At 44.2% G+C, this 23,375-nt stretch overlaps 2 protein-coding genes across 3 annotated transcripts in view; one reads left to right on the plus strand and one right to left on the minus strand.

The window, feature by feature from the left end:
- LZTFL1 (leucine zipper transcription factor like 1) overlaps positions 1 to 23,375 on the minus strand; it is a 94,998-nt gene that overhangs the window by 60,945 nt on the left and 10,678 nt on the right. The window lies entirely within an intron of this gene.
- CCR9 (C-C motif chemokine receptor 9) lies at positions 1,915 to 21,650 on the plus strand. 2 transcript variants are annotated; one of them, XM_010374801.1, is made up of 3 exons: positions 1,915 to 2,158; positions 13,230 to 13,278; positions 19,311 to 21,650. In XM_010374801.1, the coding sequence occupies exons 2-3, from the start codon at positions 13,258 to 13,260 to the stop codon at positions 20,397 to 20,399; spliced, it is 1,110 nt and encodes a 369-aa protein (XP_010373103.1). In that variant the 5' UTR covers positions 1,915 to 2,158; positions 13,230 to 13,257; the 3' UTR covers positions 20,400 to 21,650. The 2 variants fall into 2 exon arrangements, with proteins under 2 accessions (XP_010373103.1, XP_030791978.1); XM_030936118.1 differs by lacking the exon at positions 1,915 to 2,158 and adding an exon at positions 12,457 to 12,625.

The following is a 23,375-nucleotide window of genomic DNA, read 5'->3' on the forward strand; positions in this document are numbered from 1 at the left end:
CCTCACCCGGACCACGGGGGCCCATGTGGAGGAGGGAATCTTCCCACCCTAGTGCATTTACCCGCGCTTCTCCTCTTCCCGGACCGCCTGCCTCACTCTCCTTCCTCCTCTGAGCCTCACTCCAACGGTCTAGGGGTAAGCAGTGTCTACCTTGTATGCTCTTACCTGATGAAGAAACAGCCTGAGTCAACAGAAGGGAGAAGCACAGCCTCTTCCTCACCCAAGACACTTGCAATAGTGCGTGTCTCACCTTGCTGCAAGCTTTCCAAGGATGCAATCAAACACGGGGGAGAAACAAACAAACTCAGCCAAGAAAGTCAAGTAAAGGAACATTTTCTTCCCTCTAGCACCAGTTCCTTTTGTATCTTTATTTGTCAAGTGAGAGGGAGGAATGAGAGGCCAGAGCATCTGGCCGGTTCTCAGTTATGTATAGTTTCAGGCACCATTTATGTGCAATGAGCGCTGGTCCAAGGAAGGGAATTTCACGGCTCACTCGCACCGCGGTTCCTTCAAGGCTGATGAATCAGACATCTCTTTCGTTCTTACTGTGCCTGCCCTCTACCTTTCATATGGCCTAGTTGTTGGCCTTTTTCCATTTAGACAATAAACCCAAGCGCACCTTCTGCATCCCTTTGCTCTATGGGAACTGAGGGTGATGAAGGGAACATGTGCGTGGGAGTACCATGCCATGAGAGAGCAGCATTGAGTCCTCGGGACAATAAATACACTGAGAGGTGGAAATTAACATCCACAAGAGTGTAGTTGTGATTTTCCCCCAGAACAAATATATAACAGGGATCTTTGTCATAACAATGACAGGAAATCATTAACCACATCAGGATTGAAGTCCCCACTGTAGCAGTGGATGAGAAGACTTCACCTGTGAGCTTCATTAAAAATGCAATATTTTGTATATTTAGCTTTTTTCAAAGTTTCACCAAAACACCTGTAATTAATACAATTTTTTGTCTTATCTGTGTTAATGTATCTGATGTGTAAAACCTTACTAGATTTGCCCCAATTTGAAGGTGTCTGTGGCTTTCCAGCACTCCATGTGTTCCTAGCCACATCTCACAGGCAGACTTTCTAAAGTAGTGCCATTCAATAGCACTGTCGGCGACGATGGACAGGTTCTATATCTGTATTGTCCATTGGGATAGCTGCTAGCTACATGTGGCTATTGAGCACTTGAAATATACCCGGCATGACTGAGAAACTAGTTAACACTTAAAACATTTTTCTTTTTTGATACAGGGTCTCACTTTGTCACCCAGGCTGGAGTGTAGTGGTGCAATCTTGGCTCACTACAACTTCCGCCTCCTGATCCTTCCACCTCAGCTTCCCTGAGTATCTGGGACTACAAACACGGGCCACCATGCCTGCCTAATGGTTTGTGTTTTTTGTAGAGATGAAGTTTTGCCATGTTGCCTGGGCTGTTTTTGAACTCCTAGGCTCTGCCTAGTGATCTGCCCCCCTTGGCCTCTCAGAGTGCTGGGACTACAGAGGTGAGCCACTGAACTGGCCCTAGTTAACACTTTAATTAATTTAAATTTAAATAGGCACATCTGCCTAGTAGCTACTGTGTTGGATAGCACAGCCCTCTGGGGTTCTGGTACATCTGTCAAGGCCAGAAAAGGTGTGATGGATAGTGCTATATCTGCCACAGGGTGGTAATCTGATACAGGCCTGCTCGGGTGACACCACCCAAAGAAATCTCATCAGTGTGCACCTCTGGCAAGCCAGACAAGGCTGACTTCCCTCGATGGGACCCTCCGATTTCCCCATTCCCTGTAAGTAACTGTGCTGTCTAGGGAGAGAATTTGCTCTTAGATCATCAGTCTGTATGTGCGTCTTCAGAAGAGACAGTTTCCCCTTATCCCAGCAGTTTTCAGCTTTTTGTTTCTGATTGCAAATGATTGACTCTGTTGATTGCTGGAAGTTACACAGGTGACTCCCCACCCTCTCGGGCTACCCCACCAGTGACAACACAGGCAGGGGTGACCTGGCTTCCTTTCTGGGTGGTGTTACCGGGTAGCTGCCTGCTCAGAACCCACAAAGCCTGCCCCTCATCCCAGGCAGAGAGCAACCCAGCTCTTTCCCCAGACAGAGAGAGCTGGTGTGGCCTGCTGTCCCCGGGAGAGTTGCACCACCTTCCACGGTGAGTATTGGTTTTCTTCTTGCTGCCCCCAACCCTGTGTCATCTTGGTCCTCAGTTGTGTGCTGCTATGATGGCTTCTAAAACCTGGGCTTGCATTAATTTGTTCAGAGGTCGTGGGCACTAGGCACTTTGCTAGAAACTTCCAGGAAGGCAAATGGGAACTGGTGATGCCCAACCCAGGTTTCTTGAAGGGCGAGTAATAAAACTCCCTTCCCGCTCACATACATGAAGCTTAGGCTTAAGGCAGCCTGTGATTTATACCTTAAAGAAAGGAGAAGCAGGTGTTGGGCGAAAAGATGGTGGCCAGGGGCTGGGTAAAGGATGCACCCATGAGGTCCTTGAGTCTGAGACATTGCCCCATGGAAAGGATTCTTTGTAGCAGTGAAAAATTGGAAACAAGGAAACTATGCACCAGGAGGCGAATGGTTAAGTGAATTGTGATGTGTCTGGACAATGGAATACACAGCAGCTATCCAATCCTATGATATGGCTCTATGTTGAATTGGCATGGAAGGTGATCCATGAAAGATGGGCAATTAGGAAGCAAAGACAGAAGATTATATGTGTAGTCTGATTTCCTTTCTATTAAGTGTGTGTGTGTGTGTGAGGCTGTGTTGCAGAGAAAAAGTCAGAAAGGAAGTATCTCAGATACTTAACAATGGCTAAACTAGGAAAGGGTGCTTGAGGAGTTTTTATTTTCTATATTATGTATGTTGGCATTTTGGGGATTTTTTGTGCATTGTAAAAATACTCCTTTACAATCAGAGTAAAGTAAAAAGTTATTTTAAATGACTCGTCAGTGGATGCTGGTTTGCCTTTTCAAACACACCCAACCTCTTTAGATTCTGAATTAGCTGTTACTCCATAGACGGCTGGCAAGTCCATCCAGAGAGTGGTCACTGTGTGCTGAACTGTGCAGCAGCCAGTCTGTGGGATCCCATCTCCATACTTCCTTTCCTGAATGAGCCAAAGCTACTTTGCTATTTCAGCATCTGGAATTTCAGAGTCCTTTTCTTCCAATATCTGCTTGTCTGTTCTGAAGCCCCCTGGTGTATGCCTCACAGGCTGGCACTGGGAGACCCTGGGCCCCGTACAGCCCCTGCTGGGCGGTTGGCAGGCATCTGATCCAGGCTTGGTGAGTGGATTGATCTGATAGATGGCTCAGAGACCCCGCCCCGTGTAGGGAACAAAAAGCAGAGCTATGAAAAAATGTAAGAGATGATTCAAGCTCCGTGTAGCAAATTGTACAAAGATCAAAGTAAGGACCTGCATTCCTGACTCATGTTAGTATCCGATTTGATGTTAGTGCTGTGAGCATCAGAGGCTGTAAGTGTGGGGAGACGCTGTGTGCACAACAACCCCATGCTGATTTTCACGTTGGCTACTTAAGAATGTTAAAGAAAGACTAATAAAGAAGAAAAGAGAGAAGAATCAAATAGATGCAATAAAAAATGATAAAGGGGATATCACCACCGACCCCACAGAAATACAAATTACCATCAGAGAATACTATAAACACCTCTACACAAATAAACTAGAAAACCTAGAAGAAATGGATAATTTCCTGGACACTTACACTCTCCCGAGACTAAACCAGGAAGAAGTCGAATCCCTGAATAGACCAATAGCAGGCTCTGAAATTGAGGCAATAATTAATAGCCTACCAACCAAAAAAAGTCCAGGACCAGACGGATTCACAGCCAAATTCTACCAGAGGTACAAGGAGGAGCTGGTACCATTCCTTCTGAAACTATTCCAATCAATAGAAAAAGAGGGAATCCTCCCTAACTCATGTTACGAGGCCAACATCATCCTGATACCAAAGCCTGACAGAGATACAACAACAAAAAAAGAGAATTTTAGACCAATATCCTTGATGAACATCAATGCAAAAATCCTCAACAAAATACTGGCAAACCGAATCCAGCAGCACATCAAAAAGCTTATCCACCATGATCAAGTGGGCTTCAGCCCTGGGATGCAAGGCTGGTTCAACATATGCAGATCAATAAACATAATCCAGCATATAAACAGAACCAAAGATAAAAACCACATGATTATCTCAATAGATGCAGAAAAGGCCTTTGACAAAATTCAACAGCCCTTCATGCTAAAAACTCTCAATAAATTCGGTATTGATGGAACGTATCTCAAAATAATAAGAGCTATTTATGACAAACCCACAGTCAATATCATACTGAATGGGCAAAAACTGGAAGCATTCCCTTTGAAAACTGGCACAAGACAGGGATGCCCCCTCTCACCACTCCTATTCAACATAGTGGTCGAAGTTCTGGCTAGGGCAATCAGGCAAGAGAAAGAAATAAAGGGTATTCATTTAGGAAAAGAAGAAGTCAAATTGTCCCTGTTTGCAGATGACATGATTGTATATTTAGAAAACCCCATTGTCTCAGCTCAAAACCTCCTTAAGCTGATAAGCAACTTCAGCAAAGTCTCAGGATACAAAATCAATGTGCAAAAATGACAAGCATTCTTATACACCAGGAACAGACAAACAGAGAGCCAAGTAATGAATAAACTCCCATTCACAATTGCTTCAAAGAGAATAAAATACCTAGGAACCCAACTTACAAGGGATGTAAAGGACCTCTTCAAGGAGAACTACAAACCACTGCTCAGTGAAATAAAAGAGGACACAAACAAATGGAAGAACATTCCATGCTCATGGATAGGAAGAATCAATATTGTGAAAATGGCCATACTGCCCAAGGTAATTTATAGATTCAATGCCATCCCATTTATGCTACCAAAGACTATCTTCACAGAATTGGAAAAAACTACTTTAAAGTTCATATGGAACCAAAAAAGAGCCCGCAATGCCAAGACAATCCTAAGCCAAAAGAACAAAGCTGGAGGCATCACGCTACCTGACTTCAAACTATACTACAAGGCTACAGTAACCAAAACAACATGGTACTGGTACCAAAACAGAGATATAGACCAATGGAACAGAGCGGAGCCCTCAGAAATAATACCACATACTTACAGCCATCTGATCTTTGACAAACCTGACAAAAACAAGAAATGGGGAAAGGATTTCCTATTTAATAAATGGTGCTGGGAAAATTGGCTAGCCATAAGTAGAAAGCTGAAATTGGATCCTTTCCTTACTCCTTATACAAAAATTAATTCAAGATGGATTAGAGACTTAAATGTTAGACCTAAAACCATAAAAACCCTAGAAGAAAACCTAGGTAATACCATTCAGGACATAGGCATGGGCAAGGACTTTATGTCTAAAACACAAAAAGCAGTGGCAACAAAAGCCAAAATTGACAAATGGGATCTAATTAAACTAAAGAGCTTCTGCACAGCAAAAGAAACTACCATCAGAATGAACAGGCAACCTACAGAATGGGAGAAAATTTTTGCAATCTACTCATCTGACAAAGGACTAATATCCAGAACCTATAAAGAACTCAAGCAAATTTACAAGAAAAAAACAACCCCATCAAAAAGTGGGCAAAGGATACGAACAGACACTTCTCAAAAGAAGACATTCATACAGCCAACAGACACATGAAAAAATGCTCATCATCACTGGCCATCAGAGAAATGCAAATCAAAACCACAATGAGATACCATCTCACACCAGTTAGAATGGCAATCATTAAAAAATCAGGAAACAACAGGTGCCGGAGAGGATGTGGAGAAATAGGAATACTTTTACACTGTTGGAGGGACTGTAAACTAGTTCAACCATTGTGGAAAACAGTGTGGCGATTCCTCAAGGATCTAGAACTAGAAATACCATTTGACCCAGCCATCCCATTACTGGCGATATACCCAAAGGATTATAAGTCATGCTGCTATAAAGACACATGCACACGTATGTTTATTGTGGCACTATTCACAATAGCAAAGACTTGGAATCAACCCAAATGTCCATCAGTGACAGACTGGATTAAGAAAATGTGGCACATATACACCATGGAATACTATGTAGCCATAAAAAAAGATGAGTTCGTGTCCTTTGTAGGGACATGGATGCAGCTGGAAACCATCATTCTCAGCAAACTATCGCAAGAACAAAAAACCAAATACTGCATGTTCTCACTCATAGGTGGGAATTGAACAATGAGATCACTTGGACACAGGAAGGGGAACATCACACACCGGGTCCTATTTTGGGGAGAGGGTAGGGGGTAGGGATAGCATTAGGAGATATACCTAATGTAAATGACAAGTTAATGGGTGCAGCACACCAACATGGCACATGTATACATATGTAACAAACCTGCACGTTGTGCACATGTACCCTAGAACTTAAAGTATAAAAAAAAAAAAAAAAAAAAAGTTAAAAAAAAGAATGTTAGAGAATACCAAAATAATGATTGGATAATAATAGGTTCCAAGCTAACTTTTCTAACAGGTACTTTTCTCTTTTGGAGAATTAGCAGCTCTCTCCCTTCCTTTATCTCCCAGGTCCCTGCACATACCCCCTGCTTTCTGGCTTTTACGCCTTTGTCCATATGTTTTCTCACCCTGGAGCAATGTTCCCTCTCCTTATTGCATGTCTGCATGCTCTTCAGCCTTCAAGGACCCGCAAAAATGTCACCTCCTCATTGAAGCCCTCCTGGATTTTCCCCAGAGCTAGAGACATGACTTCTTCCTTCCAATTCCTAGCACAACTCATAGCATTTTCCATTCGTTGTTATTGGCAGCCATGACTTACCCACTGTACTTGAATGCAAGCTTCTTGAGAACATGGATCATGTCTTATACACTGTTTAAGCCAAATAAATGTATCAGGTACTCAAGGCACATTGAATAAGTGGGTTCGATGGGTGGCCCATGGCACCTGCAACAAGGCCTCACTGAGCAGCAAGGGAGAGATTTGCTGCAGTGCTGAGTCAACTGCCCATCCACTCCTGACAGACCACTGAGGTGGTCCTCGCTCTCAGTATGTTCGGTCAAATGTGGGATTTTCCCCCCTATATTTTTCCCTCCTTCTCAGCAGCAAGAAGAAAATGAAAGCAAGCACTGAGACTTAGTACGTGGGAGAATAAAATATTTGAGACGTATTCTGACAAAAATGAAAGAGAAATAGATGGCAAGGCTGTCTGGAGGTTCTAGACGTGGAGTCTAGGGAGGGGTAGGTCCTGTTTTTACTCTTCGGCTCTCTCCAAATTTTCTATGAGCCAGAAGCAGATGCATATTGTATAAAATGTAGTATATTACATTCTATGATCTACTATAATATATTACATTATATATACTATTTATTTGTTTATTTATTTTAGAGACAGGGTCTTGCTCTGTCACTCAGGCTGCAGTGCAGTGGTGCGATGTTAGCTCGCTTCAGCCTTGAACTCCTGGGTTCAAGTGATTGTCCTGCCTCAGCCAGCTGAGTAGCTGGGACTACAGGGTAGGCAACAATGCCTGGCATATTTTAAAAATTTTGTAGAGACGGGTCTTGCTATGTTGCCCAGGCTAATCTCAAATTCCTGGCCTCAAGTGATGCTCCCGCCTCAGCCTCCCAAAGTGTTGGAATTACAGGCATGAGCCATCTTGCCTGGCTTGTATTTATATATTACCTTTTAAAAAAAATAAATAAAATAAAGACAAACCTTTCTAGTGCACAATTTAGTTGCATAAAGTAGCCATGGTGAATGTAACTACTAGACTTGCTCTTTCTGCGGTAACTGGAGCAGGCTACAAGTTCCTCCTCTAGATGAGTTTTGTAAACAGGTGTGCTGAACGTTAGAGCACTGGGCTTCTTCTTTTTTTAAAATCTGACAAGTTATTTTTATGACAACTCTTAAAATTTCACACACTTGGTAAGGTATTTAAATAGTTTGCAAATCTAAATGAAAACATGAGTTCATTTTCCATTGGTCATCGTGGTTCAGTCTCCTTCCAGAAAATGTTTCGGTGCTGGTGAGCAGTGCAGTGTATGTCTTTCTCTATCTATTTTTTTTTTTTTTTAAAGATCACACAACATAAGCCTTCCTACATGTTGCATTTTAATCTTAGAGTCGTGGGGACCTCTTTTCTATCAGCATGAGGACCATCCTTGTTTATTGGCTACACGTGGTTTATTGGATTGATGTGTCATAATATTACCAATTGCTGAATGTTTAAGTTGTTTTCCAATTTTTGTTCTGCTCCAACATGTATCCCCACACCTGGACCCTTGTGTTCTTTTGTGAGAATACCAGTAGGGCAAATTCCAAGCAGACGTGCTGCAGAATCAGAGATGTTGTGCTTTGTAAATTGTGACAGATACGGCTTAACCCTCCAAAAAGATCACGTAAATGTATACTCCTCACAGCAGTGTGGAGGCCTTTTCTCCAAACTCTTACCAACATCGTTACCAGCTATTGCTATTTCCAGTCTGAACCTTGCTATTACTCACTATAACCAAAGCCATTCTTTCTTCTTTTTGTGGCTTCTTTCTTTGGGAATTTTTCTCAGATATTACATGATTCATATTCAATCCTTTCATGCAAGCGAAAAGGAGGTGACATAAGCCCTGGGTATTAGAAGTATATATAAAGTGTTTTCTCACTGATATCTCAAAAATCAACCTCCCCATTCCCCAAGCTGTAATAAAATTAAATTTGCTGAGTTGAGGTCTTCCCAACTCAACTGGGCATTTTTCATCTGGGGGAAAAAAAAGAGGGAGTAATTCTTAACTCCGAAGTGGCTGCTTTTCTGCTTGCTGGGTGAGTTCCTTATTTCAAAACAGAGGCTCACTGGGCTTCTTGATGGCACCTGGAGTCATGCCATGCAGGAAGCAATCACTCCACAGAGCTGAAGATGTCAGAACAGTTCAAAAATACTGCCTGGGGAAAGTTCTTTGCCTTAGCAGGAAAGGGGCAGAATACAACCGTTCTAAAGAAAATGCATCTTTCATTCACCTGGCAAATATTTCAAAATAACTATAAAAAGAAGTTAGAAGCAGGTGAATTGCCCTACAGAGGGGAATGTTTTAATGAATTGGAGCACAGCCCCTGTCGGAATGCCATGTAGCTCATGCCTTCACCTGTCTGAAGAATGTTTAATGATGAAGGAAATGCTTGTAATCTGTTAGGTGAGAAAAAGAAAATAAAAGTTCAAAGTGTACGAATTCATAGAAACACGGCTGGGAGGGAAAACAACAGAAAGTTAAAAGTCGTTATTTTGGGGTAGAAAGATTATGGGTGATTTTAATTTTCTCCTCTCGGTTTTTGTGTATTTGCCAAACTTCCTACAAACGTATGTGTTACTTTTGTAACAAAAAAAGTCATAAAAGAAAAGCATGGTCTTTTTTCAGATAAATGCCAGCGTTTTCCTGGCCCCCAGAGGGCTGCAGTGAAATTCGGTGCACGCCCAGGTGGCTGGGTAAGGTCACGGCCGGAGGCTGGGCTACTCATTTTTATTTCAGACACAGTCCTGTTCCAGGCTTTCTTGTGTCGTAGGGTCAATTGCCAAAATATTTTTTCCTCTTCTTTTGAAAATGTATTGTGAGTCTTACTTGTATCTAATTTCAAGCTTACTGAAAAGTGAAGAGTTGTGTAAAGATGCTTATAAACCCTTCCCCTAACTATTGTTTCCATTTTGTCCCACTGGCTTTATTGTTCTCCTTCTCTCTCTATACATATGCTTTCATTAATTTTTTGCATTTTTTGCATATTTTTTGAATCCTTTGAGAATATGTCAAAGACACTGTACTCTTTTGCCCCTAAATACTTCAGGGGACAGTTCCTAAGAACAGGGGCATTCTCCTGTAAAACCACAACGCAGTCAGCAAAATCAGGAAGTTTAACACAGATCCAGCACTATCATCGAATTCACAGTGCCGATTGTAAGACCCTTAATTTCCCAGTAATGTCCTTCAGAATTACTTTTTCCCCACTCCAGGACCAAATCCAGGTCCTTGCATTGTATCTACTCGTCCTGTCTCTTTAGTCTCCTTCAACCTAAGATGGTTTCTCAGTTTTTCTTTGTGTCACTTGACCTTGATATTTGGCCGGTTACTTTGCAGAAAGTCCTTCATTTTGGGTTTTTCTGATGCTTCCTCATTCTTTGATTTAGGTCGACATTTTTTCCAGGAATAAAGATGCTGTGTCTTCCCTTCTCAAATGTTTAGGACAAATGTGACATTGGTTTGCTTCCACGTTGGTGGTATTGAGTTTGAAGACCAACCAGCTGGTTTTCAAATCCACACCATCAACATGTAGTTACATGTCTCCAGGGAGTCCTGGCTGCTTTAGTGGAGAAAGGTGTTTAGACTCCAAGATCAGGGCACTAGGCGCTCATTATGCTGTGTATCATTGCTTTTAGGTCCTCTCAGCAGACAGAGCCAGGAAATATGTAGGTGAAACACACATACATATACACACAAATTATCTATCTATCTATCTATCTATCTATCTATCTATCTATCTATCTGTCTGTCTATCTATCTATCTGTCTATCTATCCATCTATCTATCAATCATCTATCTAATTTAATCTTAAAAACATATGGGTATAAAGACGCATGAACGTGTATGTTCATTACAACACTATTCACAATAGCAAAAACATGGAATCAACCTAAATGTTCATCAACGATAGACTGGAGAAGGAAAATGTGGTACATATACACCATGGAATACTACACAGCCATAAAAAAGAACAAGATCATGTCCTTTAACATGGATGGAACTGGAGGCCATTATCCTAAGTGAACTCACACAGGAACAGAAAATCAAATGTCACATGTTCTCATTTATGAGTGGGAGTTAAACGTTAAGTACATATAGACACAAAAAAGGGAACAACAGACACTGGGACCTCCTTGACGATGGAGGGAAGTAGGAGGGTAAGGATCAGAAAACTATCTACCAATCAGGTACTATGCTTATTAACCTGGGTGGCGAAATAATCTAAACACCAAGCCCCCATGAAGCGCAATTTACCTATATAACAAACCTGCACGTATACCCCTGAAGCTAAAATAAAAGGAAAAAACCCACACGATCAAACAAACAAAAAAAAAAAGAAACCCACGTGGGTCCATAGTGGCTATAACAGAACAGGAAGTTCTGGCTGCCTTCCTCCTTAGGGCCTGCTGACAGCCAGAGACGACACTGAGAAGTGAAGAAAACCAGAATGTTTTCGTCGTACTTTGCTTTCCCTGCCTCAGTTGAACAGCTTTATTGAGGTCCAATTACAATAAACCGCAAATATTAAAATGCAGAATGTACGTTCTGACATACATACACCCCTGTGAAGCTCTCACACAACCCAGACAGTGAACATATTTATCCCCCATTGAGGTTTTCTTTGTACCCACCTGCCCTCCTGCCCTCCCACGCTCCACTTCTCTCTCTCTCTCTCTCTTTTTTTTTTTTTGAGACAGAGTCTTGCTGTGTCGCCCAGACTGGAGTGCAGTGGTACAATCTTGGCTCACTGCAACCTCTGCCTCCCAGGTTCAAGTGATCCTCCTGCCTCAACCTCCTGAGTAGCTGAGACTACAGGCGCACACCACCACACCTGGCTAATTTTTTGTATTTTTGTAGAAATGGGGTTTCATCATGTTGGCCAGACTGGTCTCAAACTCCCGACCTCAGGTGATCTACCCACCTTGGCCTCCCAAAGTGCTGGGATTATAGGTGTGAGCCACCATGCCCAGCCACCTCCCCTTCTCTCTCTCTATTGCCAGGAAATCAGTGATTCTGCTTTCCATCACAATAGATTAGTTTGCATTATCTAGAGTTTTATACAAGTGAAGTCATACAATATGAACTCTCTTTGGTCTGGCTTCTTGGCATAATTGTTTGGAGACTTGTCCATGTTGCTGCGTGAATCGGTCATTCATTCCCTATTCCATTGGATGAATATTTCAAAGTTAACTTATCCATTTACCACTTGATGGGCATTTAGGCTGTTAGCAGTTTTTGGCTACTACAGAGTAAAGCTGTAATGAACATTCACATACTGGTCTTTATGGGGACATATGCTTACAACTTTCTTGGGTGAATACTTAGGAGTAGGATGACTGGATCACATGGTGAGTACATGAATAACATCTTAAGAAACTGCCAGTTTTCCAAAGTGGTTTTACCACACATTATGCATTGGGAACCACTGTACTTTCAGAAAAGCAGGGTGGGGTCATGATGTTGTTATGGAAAGGAAGCCAATAGGTTAGGATGGGATTTATGAAAGAGATTTTTTTTTCAAGAATCTTGGGGTGTGACGCTGGACAGGTTTCTTTGAAATGTACTTGCTAAGAGTATAAAAGGAAATGCCCCAGCTCAGGCACAGACTCCGTCCTTGAAGGCAGTCAAGCTGTTGTTTCTTCGGTTATATAGGGGTGGGCTTTAAAGAAATTCAAAACACATGAAAATGACAACTCGAGATTTATTGCAGTCAGTTCCGAGGCTCTGTGCACTAGGGAACTAGAACTCATTTTCTTCAGTACACAAACCTAGGACTTCCTTTTCCTGCTGAAGTCAGGGTAAAGAGGAGAAAGGTGGGTTCTGGGGGCACTGGGTCTCTTAGGGAGGGGGCCTCAACCCCAGCGGGCGCCATCCAGCCCTCATGTTCTTCGTGCCACCTGGTTACTCAAAGGCCCTTTTCCTGGGGAGTCCAGAGCCCAGGGCATTCTCAAAGCGACCACTGTCCTGTTAGCTTCGGTGAGTCCCTTAGCTGATAGAGCAGAGGAAGGGGAACCAGTCAGCAAAACAGGACGGGCCAGAGAAGCTCAATCAAGGGAAAGGGAGCTAATGTAGAAAGCATGGGCTGGGAAAAGTTTAACAGCCCCCCTGCCATTCCTCATGTGTGGATGTGAGATGCACTAATTATTGTCTAAGTAGAAAGAAAACAAATGCTAGAATCAGGTGACCCTCAGAGTCAAAGAAGTGAATGATAACTTCAAAGCAGAGGTTCTTGCATTTCTATGTGGACGACTGAGATGATTCTGAAACCTAGAACACTATATAGACTCTAACTCCTGCTTGGCATATTTTTTTCAGAAGAACAAACAGATTTAAAATTTAATCTCCATCTTTTTGGCATTTGGTTGTTACTATACATTTACAAGCCAGTCCCCTTTTTGATGTTTGTCCCTTTTCCAGGAGCAGCCTTGCATCTGACTGACGCACCATGACACCCACAGACTTCACAGTGAGTACAGCCATGCTCCTACGGCTCCTCAAAACACACGCTCATCTTCCCTTTTTAGGGGGTGTGGGAAGGATCCACTGTGGGGGAAGGATTTATCTGTGTGGTTTCCCAGGGTAAGATCTCTGCCTGGCAATGCCCATTACTGGGTAGGTTGCTGTCCAGCACAGAAGGTTTTGCAAATGCAAAGAGGTAGCTACGCTTTGGGGTATGTTGTGGAGACAGAGGAAAATGTGGTGTTATAAATAGCTAAGGGTTTTTAATGACCTTTAACTAGGGTGTGCTTAGTTCCATGTGCCTGTTCTAAAACTCAGACAAATGAGGTAAAGGGAGAATTCATGTAATTTGCTATTAAAAAACCCATGGTGGGCACATTAGTTGTGTTTCCTGCATAACATTATGTAGACCTTATGAAAACACATAACAGTATATATTCCCCTGAAAGGTCAAGAGCTGAACAAAAATTAGTGAGTTAGGCTGGGCACGGGAGCTCATGCCTATAATTCTAGCACTTTGGGAGGCAGAGGTGGGCGGATCACCTGGCCGAGGCCAAGATTTCAAGACCAGCCTGCCCAACAGCCTGCCCCATCTCTACTAAAAATACAAAATAGCTGGGTGTGGTGGCATGCGCATGTAATCCCAGCTACTTGGGAGGCTGAGGCACGATAGTCGCTTGAGCCTGGGAGGTGGAGGTTGCAATGAGCCAAGATCACGCCACTGCACTCCAGCCAGGGCAACAAAGTGAGACTCTGTCTTAAACAACAACAACAAAAAATCGGTGAATCAAATCATAATCCAGAGAATCTTTTTTTCTTTTACAGCCAAATGTAATTAAGTATAGAATCAAATTAATTTCCCATGTTTTTGTTAGATTCATAAATGCCTTACGAAATTACCTAAGGGCTTTAATTTTGCTTTTCTCAAAGGGAAAGCCTGGGTTTTACATGTAGATAATTGAAATCCAGACTTCCTAGCAGGTGGGCTAACAAACTGCCTCACAGTACATTGTAGGTTTCTATGATCTAAAGAGAGTGGTGGCTGAAACAGTTCATCAACTAAATTATTTATGATATGCTAATGATTCATTAGTATTACATATGTGTAGTTACCTAGTTGCACCTATATCCATAACAACAAAATAGTAATTAATTTGGTCCTGGTGAAGTAACTATTCTTCTGACCAAAAGTAGATTCTTCAGTTTCTCCTGCATTAAATTCACCTTTCAATACCTGAGGCTGTGGAAACAGAAGTAGATGAAAGCAGCAGAGCCAGGGCTGCTTCTGAGATTGCCAGTCATTTGGTTTTATCATTTGGGATCTTGGATAATAGCCAAACTCTGCAAAGCAGCCCCAGATAAGAAGGAAACTGCACCTCAATAATGACCTTCTCTAATCAGAGGAGTCTGGCGCCATCTAAATGGGAAGAAGATAGGACCCCTGTGGCCCTGGATCCCACATTCCATGGAAAGTAGCCGTGGCACCCTGTGGCCACCTTTCTGAGGATGTGCTGGGCCAGTCACCCATGCAGGTGCCCCACATTTCTTCAGAGTCACAGTAAAGGCAGAGTCCTGTTTACAGATGAGGAGACCAAGACTGGGGAAGGTGGTTTGAGGGTTCAAGGTCTCATAGAGATTTGGAGGAAGAGCCCTTGAGGGGTGCTATTGGCAATCATAGCTTTGCTGGGTTGCTCCCTCAGGGTGAATGTCAAAGCACTGAAATCCAGGTCTGATTGTTGGGATTTAATACTTCCTTAAGTGTGGGGCCAAGGTGTCTGCCAGTGTCCCTGCTGATAACAAATTCATTGTTTTCCCTCCTCCCTCCTTCTTGTGCCCTCTCTTATTCCATCGCTCCCATTCCCTTGTGCCCATTCTTGGTGCTAAGGCACAATGGAAGCCTTGGCAAGCACAGTCCCTGCCCTTTCTCTGTCCATTCCCCAGAGAGGGGAATCTTGAGCCTGGGTCTGGCCAAGGGTTTCCAAAGAACACATGAGTCAGAGAAGGAGGCCCTGGAAAGCTCTGGGACCTTCTTCCTGCTCTGGGTGTTCACAACCAGGACGCCTGGGCTACTGCTTCTGAGCCCAGGACTTCTGAGGGAAGAAGACATGCCTGTGTGTGAGCAACGGCCTGTGTGCTCAGAGGCTTGCCCGGGACACAGACAGGCAGGATGGGCCCCTTGCCCTGGTTGTGCACTGAGGTTTGTTTACATTTACTGGGGGATTTCCAGAGGATTTGATGTCTAAGAGTCGTGACACAGGGGATATTATTCCAGGATTCCTTTTGTGGTCCTGACAAATTTTATATAAATCTAGATTTGGGGTGTAAAATTCAATTACTTAAAAAATATGCCTGGGGAGTCCCTAACCTAACTAACTTCACGCAAAAGCATGAGGTCCTTAATCCTCACCCAGCAGAAAAACTATGCCCCTGGGCTTCCAGCAGGACACAATATCCTTGTCTGGGATTCAGTCTTGGGAGTGTTGGCTGTGCCTACTCGCCGGGCCGTGGAGAAAGCTGGGTCACCCAGGTCCTGGGACTTCCGCATATTTCTCCCCTTCTGCCCCTTCTACAGTCTCCTCCAGGCCCCGCTCCAGATCACCTTCCCACGCTGGCCCAGGAATCCACCTCCTTCCAGCACCTTAGCCCAGGACTAACACAGCTAAGTGACGCTGGCCTTCCTACCTGCCCCCGCTCCCCACTCCCCGTCTCATCTTCTCCCCATGAACCAAAGCCGTCTCTTGTGCTCGTCCTTTTGCCACGCATGCCCTCTTTCCTCCCTTGCCTTCCTCTTTCTCCCTCGTCTGTCCTCCTCTTAACATGTCTTTAAAATCCATGGTGCGCCTCGCTACCTGGAGCTGCAGCAGAAGAGCAGGCTTGCTGGACCAGAGAAGCAACTCCATGCAGCAACACCCCTGGGCCCTCATCTGTGAGGCTGCTTGCAATTTGCTTCACAGCCTTGGGCTCGGGCTCATGTGAAAGTCTATTAAAACTATTTGACCAAAAAAAAAAAAAAAACCCAAAAAAACAAAAACCAAAAAACACCAACTCACAAATAACAAACAAAAACTTCAAGAGCAAGTTTAGTACCTATTCATCTGTGGGTTCACAGTCGGTACTTGCTCATCTGCATGGTTTTACTGGGTTTTATTGAGGTTCCTCCAAAAGGTCATCCTCCCAACCTCTTAAACCTGCTGTGATGTCCACTTTGGGGTCTCCGTGCGCTTCACAGTCTTCCTTCTATCCTCAAGTACTTCTTTCGCTCAAAGTCCACTCAAATCTCACCTCCTACAGGACGACTGTCTTAGTGGAGCCATGATTGCAACTGGTTCCCGTGTCCAGCATTGGGAGGATTCTCCTGGCATGTCTCTAAAATGTGTGTCACCTAGGAGGTCTGTCCTCTCAAGAGGCTGGGTGTCCAGATAAAGGCCAATGCCAGAAGAAACATCTCTAAGTGTAAACTGAAATGGATAAATCAGGCCTAGGGACTAATCCCATATAAAATAGGGAGATGAGTTTTCTTTAGTTCTTTGCAGTAGTGGGCCATTTCCAGCTGCCCTGGCCCGAAGAGCCACCTCCAGGATCCTGCTCCTGGGTCCCGCTCTTTGCAATAGGCTTTTCTCTTGGTCACATATTGGAGATGGAGTCAGGACTAGATGTCAGATTTTCCCAGTTGTCATCCAAGTTACCTTGGGTCCTCCTGCTATTTCCTGCCAGCCAAGGCCCAGATACGACTAACATCTACTGTCCTTTATCAATCAACTCAGTGAGCCCTGATATCTAAGAAGCCCTCTACAAACACACACACAACAGGTTCTATATTCCAATAAGGTTTGAAAACATTGTTAAACAAAATTCAACTGATTCTGAAGGATTTCTCAGAGTCTTTACTGTGCTAATGTGTAATTAAAATAAAACAAGTTCTGGGCCAGTCGCGGTGACCAGCACTTTGGGAGGCCGAGGTGGGCAGATCACGGGGTCAGAAGTTCGAGACCAGCCTGACCAACATGGTGAAACCTCGTCTCTACTAAAAATACAAAAAATTAGCCGGGCGTGGTGGTGGGTACCTGTAGTCCCAGCTACTTGGGAGTCTGAGGCAGGAGAATGGCGTGAACCTGGGAGGCAGAGCTTGCAGTGAGCCGAGACCATGCCACTGTACTCCAGCCTGGGTGACAGAGCGAGACTCCGTCTCAAAAAAAAAAAAAAAAAAAAAAAAATTAGCCAGGCATGGTGGCATGCACCTGTAATCCCAGCTACTCAGGAGGCTGAGGCAGGAGAATCGTTTGAACCTGGGAGGTGGAGGTTGCAGTGAGCCGAGATGGCACCATTGCACTCCAGCCTGGGCAGCAAGAGTGAAAATCCATCCCAAAACAAACAAACAAACAAATAAATAAAACAAGTTCTGTAGGACTTTTCAGATCCTTCAATGTGCTCAGGAGTATTGTGAATTTCAAAGAAGGAATATGCAGCAGAGATGCTCAACTATTTTAACCATTGGGTGTTCCACCCAAAACATGGTTTGGGAAATGCTGGTCGGATCTACTAGAAATAGATGGATATTACAACATATACAGATAGGGAGAGCCCAGCTAACAGAAGGTAGAGAATATTTTGTTATTTAAATATAAACATTTAAGTACATAAAATAATCTTTGTACTTATACATTTGTTAATATTAACTGTTCAAAACAAAATAAAAACTTACTGTGGATTTTGGGTGACTTCTAGTCCAAATGCATCCAGATGAATTGAACTATTGCATTTGCCTCAGGAGAAACAAAAGTGGAGATGAGATTTGGCAAGGAACGTCCCTCAAGGAAAGGGAGTGAGAGCTGGTAGTCCCTGGTGGAATTTGGGAGTCCTAATGGGAGCGCTGGGAGGGAAACTGGTGGGAAGTGAGAGTGTTTGAGGATCTGTGGGCAGAGGTTTTGGAAGGAATGTAGCAGGCGTGGCAGGGACTCTCCCCTCCTCCTCCATGGGCAGTCCATGTCCTTCATTCCCTCCCACCCCAGGTTTGACTCAAGGGCTTACATCTCAGGGTCTCATTTCCAGCCCTCATTTCCTGTTTCCGTGGGAGGGGTTCTAGGATGGCTTCTGATTCAGGAACCCCAAAAAAGTGTAAGAAGTGTGTGTGCGTATGCGCGTATATGCACGTATATATGTGTGCATGCATGAGCGTGTATATATGTGCGTGTGAGCATGAGTGTTGGCAGGTTTGTGTACATGAGAGCATGTGCAAGTGCATGTATTATGTGTATGCATGTACATGTGAGTATGTGTGCTTGTTGGGGCCAGCTTCATGGCTGTGCAACCCACACAGTCACACAGGGGCCCTGTGCTTAGAAGTGCTGCTTGTTTGAATGCTCGATGTATTGAAATTCCTAATAATTTTTGGACCGTGGGTCCTGCTAACTATAGAGCAGGTCATGGTGCTTGTGTGTGTACGTGGGGTTGAGAGTGTCTGTGTGTATATGTGTATGTGCATGTGTATGTGGGTGTATGCCGGTGCTCCTGGAGCTTTCAGGAAACTCAAGGGACTGGGATCCAGAAGAGTTTAAGAGCCCTTGCTGACCTTTTTTTAGGGTCAGTGAAAAACTGAATAGACAGGAGAAGGACGATCACAGTCATACCCACAGTTTGATAAAACTGCCCATCAAGAGTGTGGAGGCACTCTTACCCTATCAGAGCACTTGGCTTGCACACTATAAATGTTCATTCACTTGTCTGGTTGCTCTATGGGTAGGTAAGTTCCCTGAGAGTGAAGACACACATCTGACTTATTTACTACAGTTTCTTTGGTGCATAGCACAGTAGCCAACATACAGTACGTGCTTAATAAACATCTGTTGAATAAATAAATATGTGACAACCCAAGCAGATTTCCTCAGAATGCCTACATCCTAGGCCTCAGAATGCCTACGTGTCTTTGGCCTTACCATAGGTGTTTGAGGTTGGAAGGGTCAAGAGGTCCATGCCTCTGCCATCAGACAGGACCTTCAAAATATTTGCCTTGACCTAATGCCATCTTGTGTCCCCTTGCAGAGCCCTATTCCTAACATGGCTGATGACTATGGCTCTGAATCCACCTCTTCCATGGAAGACTACGTTAACTTCAACTTCACTGACTTCTACTGTGAGAAAAACAATGTCAGACAGTTTGCGAGCCATTTCCTCCCGCCCTTGTACTGGCTCGTGTTCATCGTGGGTGCCTTGGGCAACAGTCTGGTCATCCTGGTCTACTGGTACTGCACAAGAGTGAAGACCATGACCGACATGTTCCTTTTGAATTTGGCAATTGCTGACCTCCTCTTTCTTGTCACTCTTCCCTTCTGGGCCATTGCCACTGCTGACCAGTGGAAATTCCAGACCTTCATGTGCAAGGTGGTCAACAGCATGTACAAGATGAACTTCTACAGCTGCGTGTTGCTGATCATGTGCATCAGCGTGGACAGGTACATCGCTATTGCCCAGGCCATGAGAGCACACACTTGGAGGGAGAAAAGGCTTCTGTACAGCAAAATGGTTTGCTTTACCATCTGGGTATTGGCAGCTGCGCTCTGCATCCCAGAAATCTTATACAGCCAAATCAAGGAGGAATCTGGCATTGCTGTCTGCACCATGGTTTACCCTAGCGATGAGAGCACCAAACTGAAGTCAGCTGTCTTGACCCTGAAGGTCATTCTGGGGTTCTTCCTCCCCTTCGTGGTCATGGCTTGCTGTTACACCATCATTATTCACACCCTGATACAAGCCAAGAAGTCGTCCAAGCACAAGGCCCTAAAAGTGACCATCACTGTCCTGACCGTCTTTGTCTTGTCTCAGTTTCCCTATAACTGCATTTTGTTGGTGCAGACCATTGACGCCTATGTCATGTTCATCTCCAGCTGTGCCGTTTCCACCAACATTGACATCTGCTTCCAGGTGACCCAGACCATCGCCTTCCTCCACAGTTGCCTGAACCCTGTTCTCTATGTTTTTGTGGGTGAGAGATTCCGTCGGGATCTTGTGAAAACCCTGAAGAACTTGGGTTGCATCAGCCAGGCCCAGTGGGTTTCATTTACAAGGAGAGAGGGAAGCTTGAAGCTGTCGTCTATGTTGCTGGAGACAACATCAGGAGCACTCTCCCTCTGAGGGGTCTTCTCTGAGGTGCCTGGTTCTTTTGGAAGAAATGAGAAATACAGAAACAGTTTCCCCACTGATGGGACCAGAGAGAGTGAAAGACAAAAGAAAACTCAAAAAGGGATGAATCTGTACAATATGATTACTTGTAGTCAGAATTTGCCAAAGCAAATATTTCAAAATTGACTGACTAGTCAAGGAGGGTGTTGATTGGCTCTTGACTGTGATGCCTGCGATTCTCAAAGGAGGACTAAGGACCAGCACTGTGGAGCACCCTGGCTTTGCCACTCGCCGGAGCATCAATGTCGCTGCCTCTGGAGGAGGCCTTGGATTTTCTCCATCCACTGTGAACTTCTGTGGCTTCAGTCCTCATGCTGCCTCTTCCAAAAGGGGACACAGAAGCATTGGCTGCTGCTACAGACTGCAAAAGCAGAAGGTTTCCTGAAAATGTCCATCTCTGGGAAATTTTCTACCCTGCTCTTGAGCCTGATAACCCATGCCAGGTCTTATAGATTCCTGATCTAGAACCTTTCCAGGCAATCTCACACCTAATTTCCTTGTGTTCTCCTTGTTCTGTTCTGGGCCAGTGAAGGTCCTTGTTCTGATTTTGAAACGATCTGCAGGTCTGGCCAGTGAACCCCTGGACAACTGGCCCCACCCACAAGATATCCAAAGTCTGTTGTCCTGCTGGAGGTTTTGCCCTAGACAAGGATTGCACTTATTCCTTGGTATGGTGACAGTGTCCCTCCATGGCCTGAGCAGGGAGATTATAACAGCTGGGTTCGCAGGAGCCAGCCTTGGCCCTGTTGTAGGCTTGTTCTGTTGAGTGGCACTTGCTGTGGGTCCACCGTCTGCTCCCTAGAAAATGGGCTGGTTTTCTTGGCCCTCTTCTTCCTGAGGCCCACTTTATTCAGAGGAATAAAGTGAGCAGATACGGGCAGCAGCCAGGGAGGGCAAAGGGGTGAAGCGCAGGCCTTGCTAGAGGGCTATTTACTTCCATGCTTCTTCTTTTCTTACTCTATAGTGGCAACATTTTAAAAGCTTTTAACTTAGAGATTAGGCTGAAAAAAATAATAGAATTCACCTTTGAATCTTTTGTGTCTTTCTTTTCACAATTTGGCAAAATGTATCACCTTTGAAAATGTTTAGCATATTAGAAAAGTGCTTTTTAATGTGTATATGAAACATTAATTACTTGTCACTTTCTTTACCCTGTCTCAATATTTTAAGTGTGTGCAATTAAAGATCAAATAGATATATTAAGGGTGTGAAGGCTGGTCTGAAGGTAGTGAGTTACCTCAACTGATTGTTCAATCAGTTACAGATTGAACTCCTTGTTCTACTTCCTCTGCTTCTCTCTACTGCAACTGACTAGTCTTTAAAAAAAAAATGTGAAGAGTAAGCAGTGGGAATAAGGAAATGGAAATAAGATCTCCAAAACCTTAAAACCATCATGGCTGACAAATTTTTATTTTTCCTCTGTCCAAACTTACTCCTCAGGCTTTTATGTGTTAGTCAAATGGAATTTCCAAGGAGGACTATTGGAACAGCACCATAAACCACCCCTGACTTTGCCGCTTGCTCTAGAGGAAGCATCTAATTTCCCCAGTGCCTTGTGGATCGTTGTGGTTTCTGTTCCAACGCCATCCCTTCCCAAAGGGGACACAAAAGCACTGGACCCTGCCATTTCACCCTCTTTCTCCCTGACCACTTCTAAAGCACAAGAGAGTGAGGAATAAAGTGAGCATACATGGGCAGCAGCCAGGGAGGGCAAAGGGGTGAAGTGCAGGCCTTGCTATCCCATTGACATGCTGCCCGTGAGGGGACAGTGGGTGGGAAGAAAGCATTGACCTGGGACCAGCAGATCAACATGGGCCCAGCACAGGAACTGCATCCATAGTAAAGGGGACGATAACTTCTCCAAGGTCACTTATGGACAGAGCCATCCATTGACCATTTCCAAGAGGAGACCCAGATATTTGCCCTTATAGGAACTTGAGAGAACAAAAAAGATTCAAGAGCCACTCCTAAATAACATTGTGCAGTTAGGTGCAAAGAACACAGCTGAGTTTGGCTTTTATTTTTAGATACTGCGGTTCTGACGCTGTGTCATGGGAGTCCCAGTGGTGCTGAGCCTCACACAGGACAGCCTCACTAGGACAATTATGGAGCCTCCCCAGGTGGGAGCCTGGACAAGTAGCTTTGCGTGGACCTGTTCTGGTACATGTCTTAAATGCCCACCCTCCTCATCACACACAAATGCCTTATGTGGAGTAGGAACAATATAATGAATTAATATCTTTATAAACATTTAAAATTAATCATTTCTCAAATATGTACTTCATGTGTCAGAGTTCAGCAGCTAGAAAACTTCTAGAAAATAAAGATTGCCAATCTCGAGCACTGGGACATTACATCCTTTGGGCAGTGAAGTTGTCCTGCTATCTACGGGCAGCCTGGGGGACTGGTGGTCAAGGAAGGAACTGACTAAACCAGGACTAGACACTAGTGTTTTTCCCAGCTTTGATGTCCAGGGCTTTGGCCTTGTGAGTTGCCCTGGTAGCTTCATGAGAGAGCTGACACAGCTCCTGAGAGAGCTGAGTGGCTATAACTTCTTCCATTTGCTCACTGTTGTTGTTGCAGAGAGTCCTGAGCAAGGAAGGAAGCAGCCCACGGTGAGCTCCTTCCCTTTTGGTCTTGTGGACCTTCCCCCAGGCCATCGCCATTGCAGTATGGCCATTAGGGTGGCATCCTGGTTTCTGTGATGGTGTTGACTTGAATACAGAGCCAAGGCTGTCGTGAAGCATTCATGAGTCGACACCTTTGGACACCACCACAGTATTTCTGCTTCATCGATGCGAAGCTGTCTCACACTTCCAGATGGTTCTTCTGTGTTTGCAATCTTTGAGTGGGTTTGCTTGGCTTTCCAGTTCTAAGTTGGCCTCACAAGAACTGGAGCTTCTTGTGGGGTCCAGAACAAAGCACAGC

Source organism: Rhinopithecus roxellana, chromosome 1 (assembly GCF_007565055.1).
Source record: "Rhinopithecus roxellana isolate Shanxi Qingling chromosome 1, ASM756505v1, whole genome shotgun sequence".
NCBI lineage: Eukaryota > Metazoa > Chordata > Mammalia > Primates > Cercopithecidae > Rhinopithecus > Rhinopithecus roxellana.